The sequence below is a fragment of the Stegodyphus dumicola genome, chromosome X1 (assembly GCF_044657685.1).
Source record: "Stegodyphus dumicola isolate Sdum_Otavi_A_Nest chromosome X1, ASM4465768v1".
Lineage (NCBI taxonomy): Eukaryota > Metazoa > Arthropoda > Arachnida > Araneae > Eresidae > Stegodyphus > Stegodyphus dumicola.
The window spans coordinates 233,832,399-233,851,849 of NC_140780.1; the positions used below are offsets into that span (position 1 = coordinate 233,832,399).

At 28.7% G+C, this 19,451-nt stretch overlaps 2 protein-coding genes across 2 annotated transcripts; one reads left to right on the forward strand and one right to left on the reverse strand.

Annotated features, from left to right (window-relative positions):
* Positions 1-236: 236 nt before the first annotated feature.
* Positions 237-5,601, reverse strand: LOC146993441 (uncharacterized). The gene is made up of 2 exons (XM_085807124.1): positions 5,331-5,601; positions 237-3,176 (listed from the first exon to the last, which is right to left on the reverse strand). The coding sequence occupies exons 1-2, from the start codon at positions 5,484-5,486 to the stop codon at positions 663-665; spliced, it is 2,670 nt and encodes an 889-aa protein (XP_085663250.1). The 5' UTR covers positions 5,487-5,601; the 3' UTR covers positions 237-662.
* A 1,003-nt stretch (positions 5,602-6,604) lies between these two features.
* Positions 6,605-7,690, forward strand: LOC146993442 (SCAN domain-containing protein 3-like). The gene has a single exon (XM_085808255.1). It carries the CDS (start codon positions 6,605-6,607, stop codon positions 7,688-7,690), a length of 1,086 nt encoding a protein of 361 aa, XP_085664381.1.
* The last annotated feature ends 11,761 nt before the right edge of the window (positions 7,691-19,451 follow it).

The following is a 19,451-nucleotide window of genomic DNA, read 5'->3' on the forward strand; positions in this document are numbered from 1 at the left end:
TATTTTCTTCTCACAGTGTAAAATTAATGTAATAAACATGTCTGCTTCAATTAAAATAATATTAAAAAATTGCAATATACTGATTTCAAAATCTAAACAATAATAATATTAATTGGCAAAGTATTTTATCTTCAAAAATCAATATTTCTCTAGTTTACAATAAATACACCTATTTTGCACAAAATGATATTATATAAGAGACTTAACAACTTTAGCACTTTACTGTCATAATTAGTTAACTATTACAAATGCTTTTTTGTGTGTGTGTGTGCATGCATTTTGAAACAGTTGGTAAAGATTTCACAACACAAATAGAAAAAGCACTATTTTTTTATTTAACATACTATCCACATTCTGCAAAAAATATTCATTTAAATAAAATGAATTACAAGTTAAGTCTGAAGATAATAAGAAACAATAGATTAGTGTCACTATCTTTTTTTATAAAGTTTACTAACTTATAAACATAGTATATGTCATTTCTGCTGTATGCATAAATTATTTTTTTAATGTTTTCAATTTCCGTTGCTTATTTAAATTGTTACTTAAAAGATTATCATTCAACTTTTTGCAGTAATTATTTAGAAAAATATTCGTTGATGCTTGTATGATGTTTTTCAAAATAATTTGAGGGTCATGAAGTTTAGGACAGTCATTCAACTCTAAAAAAAATTTTCATGAAGTAAATTTAGAGTAATTTTACACACTGTAACTCGTGGATTTGCCGAAAATAAAAATTTTTGCTCATATTCATCTGAAATAAGTTTCTTAACAACAATAAAATTGTATATAACAGCATGTAAAATATCAGGATGAGGATACATAAGACCTCTATCAAAAACCTTAATCCATGAATGAATATTTTCATCGTTTTCTAAAGCTAACTCCTTATCAATAGTAATATTGGATTTACATATATCACATTTTAACTTTTTTAGCATACTATAACAGCAATATCCAGCTATATAAGTCAAAATAGGTACATCCAATTTTATGTCGTGTATATCACTATCTTCAACTGTTATTTCATCTATGAATGTTTGTACATCAGTGTCATCAAAAGTTTGTTCTTCGGTGTCTTTAAAATCAGATACATGAAGAGGAATATTTCCAAATTTTGAAGAATTTATTAGGGTTGGTAATGTACTCTGAAGTCTTAATTTACCCTCTATTTCATAAACCTGTCTGATAGAAATATTATGGTGAGCTCCAGCCAGTTGCCTGTACTTACCAAATCTAGCCTCTAACATATCTGTTTGTATTTTTCCAAGTAAAAGGTATTTAAAACCCAACTCATTTATACAATACCTTGATATCTCAATTAAAGCATACGTTGTATGGTATACTGCAAAGTGAGTTTCTTTGGTTAGGCAACCAGAGGTTAAATTCAAATTTTTCCAACTATCTAGCCAATTCAAAAAGTTATTCATAAAAACATATTTTTCATCATTTTCTGCCACAGTGAAAGGTGTTTCAAATACATTATTTTTATGAACCCCTTTAAAAATAGATTTCACATTTACAATTGACCACCATGTGTTTATTATTTTAATAAAGTTTCCAGTTTCTTGGGAATTTATTATTTCTTTCTGCTGCCCAAAAGAAAATAATGCTTCAACAACATTATCATTAAAAATCTGCAATGCAAGCTTTACACTTTGTTTTTCTAAGTTAGTTGGATATAGAGCTTTTATTGTCAGACCATAAGCATACTTTAATAACTTACCAGTTTCAGATTCATGTAATTTTTTAATACAAGAAAAAGATGCAGTTTCAATATGTGAAGCATCATCAAAACTTGGGAAAAACATACTCTGATTATTATTTTTTTGATTTATCCAGTTATTTCTAATGCATTTTAAAATATGCACTGTATCAATAATAAACATTGGCCTAGATTTGTCAACAGGGTTTTGATAAACAATACTAACTTTAGGTGGTTCTGAAAACAGAGACATAGCCTTTTTATTAATTGAATTATTGTCAGTGACAATAGCAATAATTTTAAACCCAATATTTTCTAATCCCACAACAATTTTTTTAATATAAATATACAAATTATCCGCACTAAGTGTTTTCACCGGCAAAATATGTACAACATCCTTATAAACAGATAATAGGCTGTGAATCATGAAAACATATGCACTAGACGCAGCATTTTTGCAATTATATGCCATTCCACACAAATTACCACCTTTATAATCAAATGCTTGATTTAGATGAATTTCATCAATCATTAAAATAACAAGCAGATCTTTTTCTGATAGCTCTTGAAATTTAAATTTTATGTAGCTTAGGAACTTTTGGTTGTATTGTTCATTTATTGGATATATATTAAAATCTGAAAAAATTTTCTGAATGGTCCGTGGATGAGGCATAATAATATTTTCTGAATTTCGAATAAAATTATATGCATGTGGTGAAATTGTGTGAAGTAAAGTGGAAAATATTAGAAAGTCTGCAGAATACCTATATTGCTGTTTTTCTGAATTCAAGTTTGATAGTTGCTCAAGGAGAAAATTTATTTCATTGTTTTTATGTGGAATTTTCTTTTTTAAAATTGTCATTAATTCATTTACAATTTGTAAATAATTTTGAATACTGTCTTCAGATGAATCATTTGAGGCAAATAGGTCTAATTTCTCTAAAATACTTAAAATATCTTTAAGGTTGTTAATTTTTGATGGGATTACATATTGCTTCAGTGATTTAATAGGTATATTTCTAATTGCTACAGATATATTCAAATTACAATCAATAAATAATGATTTTAGAATTCTTGGATGATTGTCATTAGAAATATTAAGAATCATAGTATGTATAGGCCTGTGTATAACTATCCAGTTATCTGGTAAATTCACAGTATTAAAACAAATTTTTAGTTCATCTAAATTATAAAACATTTGTTTTCGTTCATACTCTTCCTTTTCAGCTAAGCTACAGGCTAAGGCTTTTTCGAGTGCATCTTGTTCTCTTTTGAGTCTTTTATGCTCTGGTGATTCCCTTGATGAAACACTGGAACTAAGATGACTCGGGCCATCAGGAAACAGACTTGGAATTGCACCATTCTTTAAACGAGGATATGACAATGGTATAATGATCTTCTTTCCAGTTTTCTCATCAAAGAATTCAGTTTGCCTCAGAACATCCTCTTGCTTGAAGTGAAGTTCACACACCTTTTAATATGAAAAAGAGCAAATAAATAAACATGCATCAAAAGGTTAAACAATTATAAAATCGTAAGCATTCGCCATCCTTTAAATACATGCACAGTCTAATAAGGGTTTTATTGTATTTTTATTTAATCATGGCAAAGCACTCAAGAGCTATCTGCTTAAGGGAAGGGTTACCGTTGTGGAAAACGTTCATCATTTAATTTCTTTAAAAATAATACAGGGCGATAATGTTTGGATGGTAACAATTTGAAGAGATATAGCCATTTAAAGTGCACAATGCAAAAAAGTGATGCAGCCATTTAGAGTGAATAATGCAAAATCTTAAAACAAAACTATCAACTCTTTTGGGCTAAAAAGAGCCATGGATGCTGTCATAAAGTTTTGAAAAGTGCAAATAATTAGCACATGTTTGTTGTCATATGTCAAATGCATATAACATAAGTAATATTTAATTGATACATCCTCAGGTAACATACAATTGCTCATGTAATATATAATTGCTACATCCTAAATATTTCTTTCTTCAGTTATTTGAAAACAACACTTGGTTATGGAATTACATTCAAAATGGTGATAATAAAGAATAAGATTAACCATCAGTTGATGGATAAGAATAAGATTAACCACATTCATTCGTACCATTCAAATATAAAGTTACTTGCTCTTTTTCTAAACATTTTTACAAATGATATGTTCACAACCAGAAGTACAAATTTACTTGTGTGCCTATGAATGTTTATATTTAAGAGCATAAAACATCATTAGTCATTAAAAAAAATTCATTTTTCTTGAATTATTGAAAACAAGTATAAGTGCTAAAATATGATACACAAAGAAAAAAAACAAGAATTTGTATATTTAACAGTTTATTTGCAGTAATTAAATATTTTAGGCTATTCTTATGTAATTTTGGAGTGAAATATTCACATTCATCAATCGTGTTTGACATTATATTACTGTGCAAGGCTCACTAGATTGCTTATTTTCCATATAATTTTCTTAACTTTTTTCAAAAATTTTAAAAGTTATATAACTTATTAATACAATGAAACATTTTCATATTCCACTGCAACAAGTATAAATAAACAAAACCCCTTATATAAGTGTTTTTAGATAGGAAATTAATGTAAATTTCAAGCCCACAAGAACTTACTGCCAGTAGTAAGTGAACCACTGTAACAAGGTAGGTGTTATTGGCATAAGAAACTCGTACTTTTATAAATGTGTGTGTGCATGAAACAATTTAATAGGCTAATTAGGATTTATGCTAACATGTAGTGAAAACTAGTAAGCTTACAATCTTAGGCAATATTATTTGAACAAGACAGTTTAAACACCTTGTAACTTATTCCAGAAATTAAAATAATTACTGTCAAAACTAGTCCATTTATACGATTGTTTTCTTTTACATATATTTCATATTTTTTTTAAGGATTTTAGAATTAATAAAGTTTAGAACATTGCATAATTAGCATTAATTTCCTGTTCACATGAGTTACGAGCAAAATGCATTCTCAAATGCTCCTAGCATATAATAAATGGGCATTGCATACATTCAGTTTTAAAAAGAAAAAAAAAATAAAAATAAAATAGGTGGAACGAGACTTATCTAAATCAAAAGAAATAGTATACCCAAACAGTTAAATACTTATATCTAAAATAACTTTAAATTAACGGCTTTAAAATTACGACTTGAAGCATTTTATATTTATCTACTTAAAGTTATAATATGAACATTATAAGGTTGGTGGATTTTCTATTGACTAGTTATTGAGAAAAGGGTCCATTTTATAATCACTTTAAAATTCAGTATAAGCTCTGTATAACATAAATTCCTGAAAGATTAATCAATCCCAAATCAATGTGCGTGTTATAAAGATCCCGACGCCGAAAATATAAATTACTGAAAGAATTCATTAATAATACTCATTCATAATAAGAGAAATTTCTGCCTAGTAAATAAATATATAACTATGCTTGTATAGAAAATAATTAAAACTTCGTTTTATTTTCTATGGTTGAATGCAATGGAACTTTAGTAAATTATTTCCCTTGCAATCAGAATTTTTTGTTTTCACAGTTTCAAGTCATGCTTCTTTCAATGACATTAATCTTTCAGGAATTTTCTAATTTAAAAATGAAATGCATGCTTACCTTTGAATGTTTCGTAGGCTCGAATCCATCTTTTCGTTTGCAGTTCCAAATCCATTGTTTTCTCAGTTGTTCTTCCGTAGGAAAACTAAATACAGCCACCTTCGGGCCATTCTTATAATTTCCTTTGCATGTTGCAACACAGCATTTATGTGGCATAATAAAAAATAAAGTAATTTAAATGAAAAATGTTCTATTAGAGCACACTACACTTTCAAACAACAGTCAGTTCACTACGCTACGACACCGAAGTATATTCTTTCATTCTTTGTCGCGAGGAAGATGGTAGGAATGACGACTTAGATGACGTCAGACCGTTCAAGCAACCCTAGAGGCTTCGCTTCGTATATAGGAGGTACTGGTAATACTCACGCCATTGCTTTACGTGCGCGCAGACACAATAAGGTTGTAGGTAACATAGTCATTCTCCGGTAGTGACACCTTTTGGTAAAAATTAAAAGCGCTTTCAATCAGCTACTTTTACTTCGACTTTTAAGAAACCGGGGAATTTCCGTTGGTTGTAAACATGTAAGCAGATATTATCGATTTAACTCGTGTGAATAAAGAAGTAATAACGGAAAATTGTATTCTGTTAATTTCTGTTTGCATATTAATGATATTTACGTAAAAAAGTTGCACTCCGTTGCAAGTTCTTTGTCAAAAACTCGTTTCTGTGTATTATGTTGTGAATAACAGTGGAATGTGTAATAATTATGAAACGTGAATACAAGCATTTTAGAAACAATTTTTGTCTGTTTATTAAAAGTGGAGTGATCAAGCTGCAGTGCGTATTGTAAAATTGTAATCACCCTAAAATGGCAAAACGTGAATACAAGGAAGCATTTTTAGAATTAGGGTTTACTTGCATTTATGATGGAGGAAGGAACAAGCCGCAATGCGTCTTGTGCAGTGAAATACTAAGTAATGAATCGATGAAACCGAACAAACTTAAAAGACATTTTGATGCAAAACATAAAAATTTTTCCTTTGAGGGAAAAGATCGTACTTTTTTCGAAAGAAAAGAAGCCGATTTAAAAAGACAGCGTTTAGATGCACCAAGTAGTAATAGTTTTCTAATTTCTGCCAAACAAGCTACACTTGCTTCTTTTTATGTGGCTTGGCATATTGCAAGACAAAAGAAACCCCATAATATTGCTGAAAAACTTATAAAATCTGCTGCCATTGACATGGCACGTATCATGTGCGGAGATGAAATTTCAAAGAAATTACAAAAGGTACCATTATCAAATGATACAATTCGTTTACGAATTAATGATATGTCGTTTGATATTAAGAATCAACTTATTTCTGCTATAAAAATTGCTGGTTTATTTAGTATTCAACTGGATGAAACGACAGATGTAAGTAACGATGCTCAACTAATGGTTTATGTGCGGTATCCAGGGTTAACAGATATACAGGAGGATTTTTTATTTTGCAAATCAATGTCAACAAAAACTAGAGGTAAAGATATATTTCTCATTGTCGATTCGTTTTTTAAAGAAGAAGGATTAAATTGGAATCAGTGTTTCAGTATTTGCACCGACGGTGCAGCTGCCATGACAGCATCTCAAAAGGGTTTTTCGACAAGAGCAAAACAAATGAATTCACAAATTTTATCGGTTCATTGTTTTTTACATAGACAAAATCTTGCTTCAAAAAATTTATCGCCCGAATTAAGTATCGTTTTGGATGAAATTGTTACGGTAGTCAATTTTATAAAATCAAGAGCTCTTAACTGTAGAATTTTCCGCGAACTGTGTTCAGAATTTGGTGCAGAATACGAACATTTATTATATTACTTTGAAGTTAGATGGCTGTCCCGGGGCAAAGTTGTTCAAAGAGTATTATCATTGCGGACAGAAGTCGAATTTTTTTTGAGAGAAAAGAAACACCCATTAGCATCTAAATTCTCCGAGTTCAAGTGGATTACTCAATTTGCTTATTTGGCAGATATTTTGTTTGAAATAAATAATCTAAATAAGTCTATGCAAGGACATAATCATACTATTAGTGAATTAACTGAAAAAATTACATGTTTTAAAAATAAACTCAAATTATGGAGAAATAAGGTTGAAGTAAAGAAACTTGCTTCATTTCCGACTCTTAATTTACTTGTTCAAGACAAGAATATTAATATCACAGATTTTGAAATACAGAAAATTATTATCAATCATTTAGAAAAACTAATAGCAGACTTTGATCGGTATTTTCCTGCAGACGATGTTTTTAAATATAATTGGGTTCGAATGCCATTTGATTTTGACGTAAGTGATTTGCATGAGGAATTTGTTAATATTAATCAATTTCAAGAACAATTAATAGAAATTCAAAGTGACCAAGCACTTCGATACAATTTTTAAAAAAACACTCAATAGTAGATAGAAAATACGGGTTCTGCGACACGCGGTGTGGGCGTGGCCAACGACGTCACACAGAGGGCGGGACCAAAGGCAACGTCATAACACTAGGAGGCGTGGTCACGAGTGGAGTTGAGGTGTTTTAAGATTGCTGATTGAGTTGTAGACCTCCTGCTTTTCATTTAAAGTTAGTTTTTTTTAAATTGGCAACAGGAAATATTTTCTGCATCTTAATTTTGATGATATAGCAATGCTGCCCTCTATTAATGGAAAAGTGAATTATATGTTTTAGAAATATATTTTTTAAGTCTGGTGTTAAAATGATTCAATGCGCGACTCTGAAAACAATGTAAAAGAAACAAATATAAAAAAAAAAATTCCTTTAATGATAGTTCGTCATGTTATGAAAATGTAACTACAAGATAATTTTTTTTTATTACTCAATTTTATTCTGATACTTTTATCCTTTCTAGTTTTTCATGAAACTTTAACTTATTTCTCAGGTTTTCTGTTTCATAATAACATATTCATTTACTGTCATATTTTTTTAATACCTAACGTTTCTAATTTATTTGTAATATTTTATTTAATTTCCACATACTATTTTTTTTTCATACCTTTCAAAAATTTCAGAATATCCTGATTTTTAACTTATACGTTATATTTCACAAACGTTCCCGCACGTGCTGTTTATTTGTTATATTACTTAATTTTAGATGCAATTTCACACTTTTTTTAACGTTATAATGTTCAATATATTCTGAATTTTAAATTCATTTACTTTTTTTAAACCATTCTAGTATTCTATACACACTTTAACTTAGTGGTATGAAATTGTATTTAAAAAGAAACGTTTATTTTTCATGATCTTAGTTCTTTTACTAAATTTTCTACAGAATTTCTAATTTCTTTCACGTGTTTAACAATATCGTCCTTACATTACCGAATATTTTTTTAAAAAAACTTAAGTCTATAACTGTTAATTGCTTTTCTTACGTTCATGATTTCCCTTCTGTGTTTATATTTCTTAATTCTAGCTTAACTTATTTATAATGTTTTTATTTCTGTCTCATCATCCGTAATTCCAACATTTTATCCCTTTTTATTCATTTTAACGATATGGATTGTTTTCATTTACTCCATATTCAAATATTTCCTTGCAATTTTTAAAATACTTGTTTTATTCCTCGATCATAATAGATCATCTACAGGTTTTACTCAGAAATTTCCATTCACAACTTTACAGTTTAATAATGTATTTCTTTCTCATATAGTTTTATGGTCTTCAAAGTTTCTAACATCATGTTTAGTTTTAAATCCCGATTACCTTTAAGTGTGTTGATAATTTTCATTTCTAATTTTACAACCACGTTCAGTGTTTCATCCACACATACCAAAATATTTCTTACATTTTCTGATATTTAATCTATGTCATATTTCAGTACTTAAAATGAATTTACACTGCTCACACTATTATTTTTTCATGTTTTAGAGACACTAACTATACTAATTTTACTATTTTTCCTGCACTAATTGCATCTATGTCAGCACTCATGATAAACTAGCAATTGTTTTGCATCACATGCATAAAGAAATTCTTAAAACCAACTTTTTCAATATCGTACTCAAATTACTGTTTTCCAGATGGGAATTACCAGTATTCTTTGGTTTTACTCTGTTACATCTTTTTAAATTTTAACATCTTACTTTTAATTCTAACATACATCTTTTGAACAGTTTTTTCTTTTAATGATAGCCTTACCTTATTTGTTCAAATTAATTCTTTCATTCACCTTCTTCACTACCTTTCAGTACCTTCATAATTCACTATGCAAACGCAATGTCTTTCACTGACATTCTGTTTAGTAATACCACAAGTTTCCTTAATTGACAAAAAGCGAATTATTTCTCATTTCAAAATAGAACTACTATATTTTTGCACAAACATTACCTTTATCCATTCAAGCCACCCCTTAACCTGTAACTGACGTAGCGATAGGAAAGGAGATTCTTATCATATGCTCTTTCGACATTTGAGGTTTCTAGAACTTCTTTGACAAGTATATCAATACCATCAGAAAATATACTTAACACTTTTACCCAGTTTAAAGGCAACATACTGTTATAAGAATGGTTTTAGTTAAATTTATAACACAAATAAGCACATTTTGTGCTAAATAGGCATAAACATTTAGATTCAGAATATTTCTTTTTAATCCGATGTAAGACTTGAATTTCATTCATGATACGGATTGTCTCTTGATTTTTTTTTTTTTACCTTACACTAATAGAAAATTTTTATTTTACAAGTTCAGCTTTTAACGAAATAGAAATAAAAACTACGATACACCTGTAGTTTTTAAGAAAAGGAACTTTGATATATTTCTGGAAATGTAAATTTTAGAGTTTTTTTTCTTTCAATAATGTTGATTTTCATTACTTTACTAATTTCAATAATTCTCTTATTAGCTAATATGAATGAAAGAAGATTGTCAAAAATGTGACACAGTATAATTCTTACGAACATACGTACCTTTACCAGCATACAGATATTACCGATTGAAATGAAGAAAGATACAGATATTTTACTCCAATCTACATTAAATTAAAAAAATATTTAAACTTTCATACATTCCAAAGAATAAACGAAAACTCAATAGATATTGTCATGTTTGTATATATGAGATAAAAGTTTTATGAATGGTATTTAAAGTAATGCTTAGAACTTCATAAAAGCGAACATTCACTATGTTAATACACATATCATCAGTTATTTACATAATTCAATGTAATATTAATCATTACATGTACTATATGCAAATATATTTAAAGTTTAATTGTCTTACAATTGAATAATTAACTATTGAGAGAAAGAGGTTCATATCTTAAACTATTTAATTCACATGGAACAAATTTTTCCATCAACCACATTGAACCGCGTTTATTAAATTCGCCAAAGCTCTTTTATTTCTGCATTTTCACACTCACGACACATTTTAAATGTAACTATTGATTACCATTTCAAACACCGATATCATAACTCAGTGTAAAACTACATCATAACTCATTTTTTCCCTACTAACTACAATTTTATATATTCAAGAAGTACATCTAAGACATGATCATTTTCTATGTTCTAGCAAATCGATTCAATTGCGAACACACTATTAAGACTTGCGATTTTAGAAGACCTTGCATGTATTAACGATGTCAACGTTTCTTCGTTTTTATAAGATTCACATCAAATCATGTCGCATTCGAATGTGGTGTAAGAGATCACTTTTTCTTTTAAACACTTGTAAACAATGGATGCAATTTATAAGAAGAGAAGTATCATGCTGTTTCAAAACATCATCATCAACATATTTCTGTTTCTTTTGACACCGGCAACATTTAAAAAAAAAAGTTTCCTGAGATATTCTTCAAATTCTGTTTTACTTGAAAAAATGTCCGAACATTCAATACGATGTAAAGATTCATATTGTTTTAAATTCTTATGCTCACTAAATATTTTTTATCATGATTTATTCTTAAAAGTAACTTTATTAGTTTTCATATCCTTTTTACATGAAAAGAACTTGTGATTATTCACTACAAAATTCTAAGACGAGAAGCTTCGCGACTTTTCAAACTATAAACTTAAATTTCTTAGGACATACACTACATCTGATGTTTCTTTCATGAGATTTCAAATATCTCTTCAGATTACTCGTATTCAAGAAACCTCGCAAATATATCACATAAGTTCAGCGAATAATCGCTTCATAAACTCTTAAATTTTCAACACGAGTGAATCACTTGAAGCATATACTGCACTGTAAACATATAATACTTAAAAAATTGTTATAAAAAATAAAAATACATTCATTTCACCAAGAAGCTTTTCTATTTAAATACATTTATTTATTTCCAAAGAACAAGTTTCTGTATTATACATAAAATATACTTAGAATTTTCTTTCATTAGTTAATATCAAATTAACAACAATATCCATTTACTGATATTTGATATACATGTTTGCTTTAAAATTAAAACTAAAATTTCAATATATTTCTATTAAAAAAACATAAGGAAATAAAAATACTCATAACATCAACCAAAGACAGAAATTTAAATAGAATAGCTGTACTTATATTAGTGCATTTTTATAATCTTCATAACATTTCGATTCAAAAAACCTATTACAAAATAAATGAAACATTTTTTTCTGCCTTAAAGAATCTCTTATATTTTTAAAATTAATACATAAAAATATATCTTCACCAATATATTTAATTCTATCCTCAACACTTATTATAATGCAATCATGTCTTGTTTGTGAAGGATGATTTACAATGCAACCTTCGCATTTATATAGCTTTTTTATCACTGAATTTAATTCAGTTTTGATAGAGTTTATGAGTTCTTTAAAAAGTTCATCATCATCACTTACCATATCGAACAATTGTTTTTTTACATTTGATTTGCAACGGTAAAATAATTTCAAAAATACTTTTATATAAAGTATTAGATACATCAGGAATAATTTCTTTCAATTTTTTTAAAATATCACAGTTTACTTTTAGGTATGTAGGTTTTAGTTTAAAAGAATTTTCATCTTGTTTAAAAACTTGTTGAAAAATACACTCACCTTCTTTGTTGAAAACTACCAACTCATTATTGCAAATGATGCTGGCACTCATATAGACAAGATTAAATTCATATATTTTTGAGGAAAATTCTTGCCATGTTGCAGGAGTTATAACAACACCGCGTGTAGTAGGGTATAATATTTTATTTTGTTCCACACAATCACGTAGATGAATGTTCATTCTGTTTTCAAACTGATTTATGGACACAAAATATCCCCAACCAAGAGTCCACTGTGCAATCAACTTCGAACTTTCTTTTTTCTGTTCTCGATTATTCGGCATGAAGATATTTTCAGGAACAGACTTCATATAGTGGGCAAACCAGTCATCCTCTGGAAGTTCATCCTCATTATCTTCCAAGCGTCGTTTTTTAATTTTCGAAATTTTTATGTTTCGGAATGTGATACTAATTCTAGGATCTTTAACGTCAGGTTGAGAGGGTATTCCGTGCATCCAAAATTGATTCGTTGGGGGTTTCATTACAAGGAGAGTTCCATGAGTTAAATCCACGCTTCGAGATGTGAAATTTCGCCTGGTAAATACCATTTGACGTTTTGCACCTAAACTGATGATAGGTATATCACTTTCAGGTTCGAGACAAGTTTCATTGTCTTTATGCGTTGAAATTTTCGCCACTCCGTCAGGATAATAGTTCAATAAAGCAAAATTATATTTTTTGCCAGTTATCGTTTCAACATAATCTTTTACATTTAGAAGAGTTTGAGTCCATGGTTCTGCACAAATGCTCGTTCCAGAGAATTCGTAACTAAGTCCTTCATCACCAAAACCGAGTACTTTTCTTCGTGGAACATACTGAGTCCCATTAATTTCAAAACTAATATTTTTAAAATCATAATTTGATAGTTCATCTAGCAAAATATCAGCTTCATTTCGTAAATAAAATTCCTCGTATAATTCCACATTTAACTCTGTATCACATACATTCCTCATATTCGCTTTTGAATCTAACGACAATTCTGAATGATATAGAAATACGTAGCGCTGCACGTTATCATGATAACGTGAAGTCTACAGCGCTTATCAAGGATCTTCCTTCACTTCTGTATATACTGTCAAATTTGGAATAGCAACAATAACCTTAAGATAATACATTCTTTCGCGTATGATTATCAGAGTTTTAGAAATTTTCCATTCCTCTATCATGATAAGTGGATGATGCTTTTAAGATTCTCCTTATGCATATATGTAATATCGAGGTTCAGAATAACAACATTAGGACACTATAACTCTTTCCCACTATCCTATCATGATTATTTTTACACATATGACGCCGGAAAGACTGGCTTCACAAACATGACATGACAAGAATGTATTACGATAAGTGTTGATGAAATCATTTCGTTAATGTATGTTTTAGATAATTTTTGCTATTTAAGAATGCTACGTATTTCTATATCATTCAGAATTGTCGTTAGATTCAAAAGCGAATATGAGGAATATATGTGATACAGAGTTAAATGTGGAATTATACGAAGAATTTTATTCACGAAATGAAGCTGATATTTTGCTAGATGAACTATCAAATTATGATTTTAAAAATATTAGTTTTGAAATTAATGGGACTCAGTATGTTCCACGAAGAAAAGTACTCGGTTTTGGTGATGAAGGACTTAGTTACGAATTCTCTGGAACGAGCATTTGTGCAGAACCATGGACTCAAACTCTTCTAAATGTAAAAGATTATGTTGAAACGATAACTGGCAAAAAATATAATTTTGCTTTATTGAACTATTATCCTGACGGAGTGGCGAAAATTTCAACGCATAAAGACAATGAAACTTGTCTCGAACCTGAAAGTGATATACCTATCATCAGTTTAGGTGCAAAACGTCAAATGGTATTTACCAGGCGAAATTTCACATCTCGAAGCGTGGATTTAACTCATGGAACTCTCCTTGTAATGAAACCCCCAACGAATCAATTTTGGATGCACGGAATACCCTCTCAACCTGACGTTAAAGATCCTAGAATTAGTATCACATTCCGAAACATAAAAATTTCGAAAATTAAAAAACGACGCTTGGAAGATAATGAGGATGAACTTCCAGAGGATGACTGGTTTGCCCACTATATGAAGTCTGTTCCTGAAAATATCTTCATGCCGAATAATCGAGAACAGAAAAAAGAAAGTTCGAAGTTGATTGCACAGTGACTCTTGGTTGGGGATATTTTGTGTCCATAAATCAGTTTGAAAACAGAATGAACATTCATCTACGTGAATGTGTGGAACAAAATAAAATATTATACCCTACTACACGCGGTGTTGTTATAACTCCTGCAACATGGCAAGAATTTTCCTCAAAAATATATGAATTTAATCTTGTCTATACGAGTGCCAGCATCATTTGCAATAATGAGTTGGTAGTTTTCAACAAAGAAGGTGAGTGTATTTTTCAACAAGTTTTTAAACAAGATGAAAATTCTTTTAAACTAAAACCTACATACCTAAAAGTAAACTGTGATATTTTAAAAAAATTGAAAGAAATTATTCCTGATGTATCTAATACTTTATATAAAAGTATTTTTGAAATTATTTTACCGTTGCAAATCAAATGTAAAAACAATTGTTCGGATATGGTAAGTGATGATGATGAACTTTTTAAAGAACTCATAAACTCTATCAAAACTGAATTAAATTCAGTGATAAAAAAGCTATATAAATGCGAAGGTTGCATTGTAAATCATCCTTCACAAACAAGACATGATTGCATTATAATAAGTGTTGAGGATAGAATTAAATATATTGGTGAAGATATATTTTTATGTATTAATTTTAAAAATATAAGAGATTCTTTAAGGCAGAAAAAAATGTTTCATTTATTTTGTAATAGGTTTTTTGAATCGAAATGTTATGAAGATTATAAAAATGCACTAATATAAGTACAGCTATTCTATTTAAATTTCTGTCTTTGGTTGATGTTATGAGTATTTTTATTTCCTTATGTTTTTTAATAGAAATATATTGAAATTTTAGTTTTAATTTTAAAGCAAACATGTATATCAAATATCAGTAAATGGATATTGTTGTTAATTTGATATTAACTAATGAAAGAAAATTCTAAGTATATTTTATGTATAATACAGAAACTTGTTCTTTGGAAATAAATAAATGTATTTAAATAGAAAAGCTTCTTGGTGAAATGAATGTATTTTTATTTTTTATAACAATTTTTTAAGTATTATATGTTTACAGTGCAGTATATGCTTCAAGTGATTCACTCGTGTTGAAAATTTAAGAGTTTATGAAGCGATTATTCGCTGAACTTATGTGATATATTTGCGAGGTTTCTTGAATACGAGTAATCTGAAGAGATATTTGAAATCTCATGAAAGAAACATCAGATGTAGTGTATGTCCTAAGAAATTTAAGTTTATAGTTTGAAAAGTCGCGAAGCTTCTCGTCTTAGAATTTTGTAGTGAATAATCACAAGTTCTTTTCATGTAAAAAGGATATGAAAACTAATAAAGTTACTTTTAAGAATAAATCATGATAAAAAATATTTAGTGAGCATAAGAATTTAAAACAATATGAATCTTTACATCGTATTGAATGTTCGGACATTTTTTCAAGTAAAACAGAATTTGAAGAATATCTCAGGAAACTTTTTTTTTTAAATGTTGCCGGTGTCAAAAGAAACAGAAATATGTTGATGATGATGTTTTGAAACAGCATGATACTTCTCTTCTTATAAATTGCATCCATTGTTTACAAGTGTTTAAAAGAAAAAGTGATCTCTTACACCACATTCGAATGCGACATGATTTGATGTGAATCTTATAAAAACGAAGAAACGTTGACATCGTTAATACATGCAAGGTCTTCTAAAATCGCAAGTCTTAATAGTGTGTTCGCAATTGAATCGATTTGCTAGAACATAGAAAATGATCATGTCTTAGATGTACTTCTTGAATATATAAAATTGTAGTTAGTAGGGAAAAAATGAGTTATGATGTAGTTTTACACTGAGTTATGATATCGGTGTTTGAAATGGTAATCAATAGTTACATTTAAAATGTGTCGTGAGTGTGAAAATGCAGAAATAAAAGAGCTTTGGCGAATTTAATAAACGCGGTTCAATGTGGTTGATGGAAAAATTTGTTCCATGTGAATTAAATAGTTTAAGATATGAACCTCTTTCTCTCAATAGTTAATTATTCAATTGTAAGACAATTAAACTTTAAATATATATGCATATAGTACATGTAATGATTAATATTACATTGAATTATGTAAATAACTGATGATATGTGTATTAACATAGTGAATGTTCGCTTTTATGAAGTTCTAAGCATTACTTTAAATACCATTCATAAAACTTTTATCTCATATATACAAACATGACAATATCTATTGAGTTTTCGTTTATTCTTTGGAATGTATGAAAGTTTAAATATTTTTTTAATTTAATGTAGATTGGAGTAAAATATCTGTATCTTTCTTCATTTCAATCGGTAATATCTGTATGCTGGTAAAGGTACGTATGTTCGTAAGAATTATACTGTGTCACATTTTTGACAATCTTCTTTCATTCATATTAGCTAATAAGAGAATTATTGAAATTAGTAAAGTAATGAAAATCAACATTATTGAAAGAAAAAAAACTCTAAAATTTACATTTCCAGAAATATATCAAAGTTCCTTTTCTTAAAAACTACAGGTGTATCGTAGTTTTTATTTCTATTTCGTTAAAAGCTGAACTTGTAAAATAAAAATTTTCTATTAGTGTAAGGTAAAAAAAAAAAAAATCAAGAGACAATCCGTATCATGAATGAAATTCAAGTCTTACATCGGATTAAAAAGAAATATTCTGAATCTAAATGTTTATGCCTATTTAGCACAAAATGTGCTTATTTGTGTTATAAATTTAACTAAAACCATTCTTATAACAGTATGTTGCCTTTAAACTGGGTAAAAGTGTTAAGTATATTTTCTGATGGTATTGATATACTTGTCAAAGAAGTTCTAGAAACCTCAAATGTCGAAAGAGCATATGATAAGAATCTCCTTTCCTATCGCTACGTCGGTTACAGGTTAAGGGGTGGCTTGAATGGATAAAGGTAATGTTTGTGCAAAAATATAGTAGTTCTATTTTGAAATGAGAAATAATTCGCTTTTTGTCAATTAAGGAAACTTGTGGTATTACTAAACAGAATGTCAGTGAAAGACATTGCGTTTGCATAGTGAATTATGAAGGTACTGAAAGGTAGTGAAGAAGGTGAATGAAAGAATTAATTTGAACAAATAAGGTAAGGCTATCATTAAAAGAAAAAACTGTTCAAAAGATGTATGTTAGAATTAAAAGTAAGATGTTAAAATTTAAAAAGATGTAACAGAGTAAAACCAAAGAATACTGGTAATTCCCATCTGGAAAACAGTAATTTGAGTACGATATTGAAAAAGTTGGTTTTAAGAATTTCTTTATGCATGTGATGCAAAACAATTGCTAGTTTATCATGAGTGCTGACATAGATGCAATTAGTGCAGGAAAAATAGTAAAATTAGTATAGTTAGTGTCTCTAAAACATGAAAAAATAATAGTGTGAGCAGTGTAAATTCATTTTAAGTACTGAAATATGACATAGATTAAATATCAGAAAATGTAAGAAATATTTTGGTATGTGTGGATGAAACACTGAACGTGGTTGTAAAATTAGAAATGAAAATTATCAACACACTTAAAGGTAATCGGGATTTAAAACTAAACATGATGTTAGAAACTTTGAAGACCATAAAACTATATGAGAAAGAAATACATTTAGATATAAATGGTATTAAACTGTAAAGTTGTGAATGGAAATTTCTGAGTAAAACCTGTAGATGATCTATTATGATCGAGGAATAAAACAAGTATTTTAAAAATTGCAAGGAAATATTTGAATATGGAGTAAATGAAAACAATCCATATCGTTAAAATGAATAAAAAGGGATAAAATGTTGGAATTACGGATGATGAGACAGAAATAAAAACATTATAAATAAGTTAAGCTAGAATTAAGAAATATAAACACAGAAGGGAAATCATGAACGTAAGAAAAGCAATTAACAGTTATAGACTTAAGTTTTTTTAAAAAAATATTCGGTAATGTAAGGACGATATTGTTAAACACGTGAAAGAAATTAGAAATTCTGTAGAAAATTTAGTAAAAGAACTAAGATCATGAAAAATAAACGTTTCTTTTTAAATACAATTTCATACCACTAAGTTAAAGTGTGTATAGAATACTAGAATGGTTTAAAAAAAGTAAATGAATTTAAAATTCAGAATATATTGAACATTATAACGTTAAAAAAAGTGTGAAATTGCATCTAAAATTAAGTAATATAACAAATAAACAGCACGTGCGGGAACGTTTGTGAAATATAACGTATAAGTTAAAAATCAGGATATTCTGAAATTTTTGAAAGGTATGAAAAAAAAATAGTATGTGGAAATTAAATAAAATATTACAAATAAATTAGAAACGTTAGGTATTAAAAAAATATGACAGTAAATGAATATGTTATTATGAAACAGAAAACCTGAGAAATAAGTTAAAGTTTCATGAAAAACTAGAAAGGATAAAAGTATCAGAATAAAATTGAGTAATAAAAAAAAATTATCTTGTAGTTACATTTTCATAACATGACGAACTATCATTAAAGGAATTTTTTTTTTTATATTTGTTTCTTTTACATTGTTTTCAGAGTCGCGCATTGAATCATTTTAACACCAGACTTAAAAAATATATTTCTAAAACATATAATTCACTTTTCCATTAATAGAGGGCAGCATTGCTATATCATCAAAATTAAGATGCAGAAAATATTTCCTGTTGCCAATTTAAAAAAAACTAACTTTAAATGAAAAGCAGGAGGTCTACAACTCAATCAGCAGTCTTAAAACACCTCAACTCCACTCGTGACCACGCCTCCTAGTGTTATGACGTTGCCTTTGGTCCCGCCCTCTGTGTGACGTCGTTGGCCACGCCCACACCGCACACCGCGTGTCGCAGAACCCGTATTTTTATACTACTCTCAATCTTTATGTGCTTTCTGGTTAAATCTAAAAACCGAAAAGCCAATAATTGTTAAAGAAGCCCTAAAAGTATTATTGCCCTTTTCAACAACATAT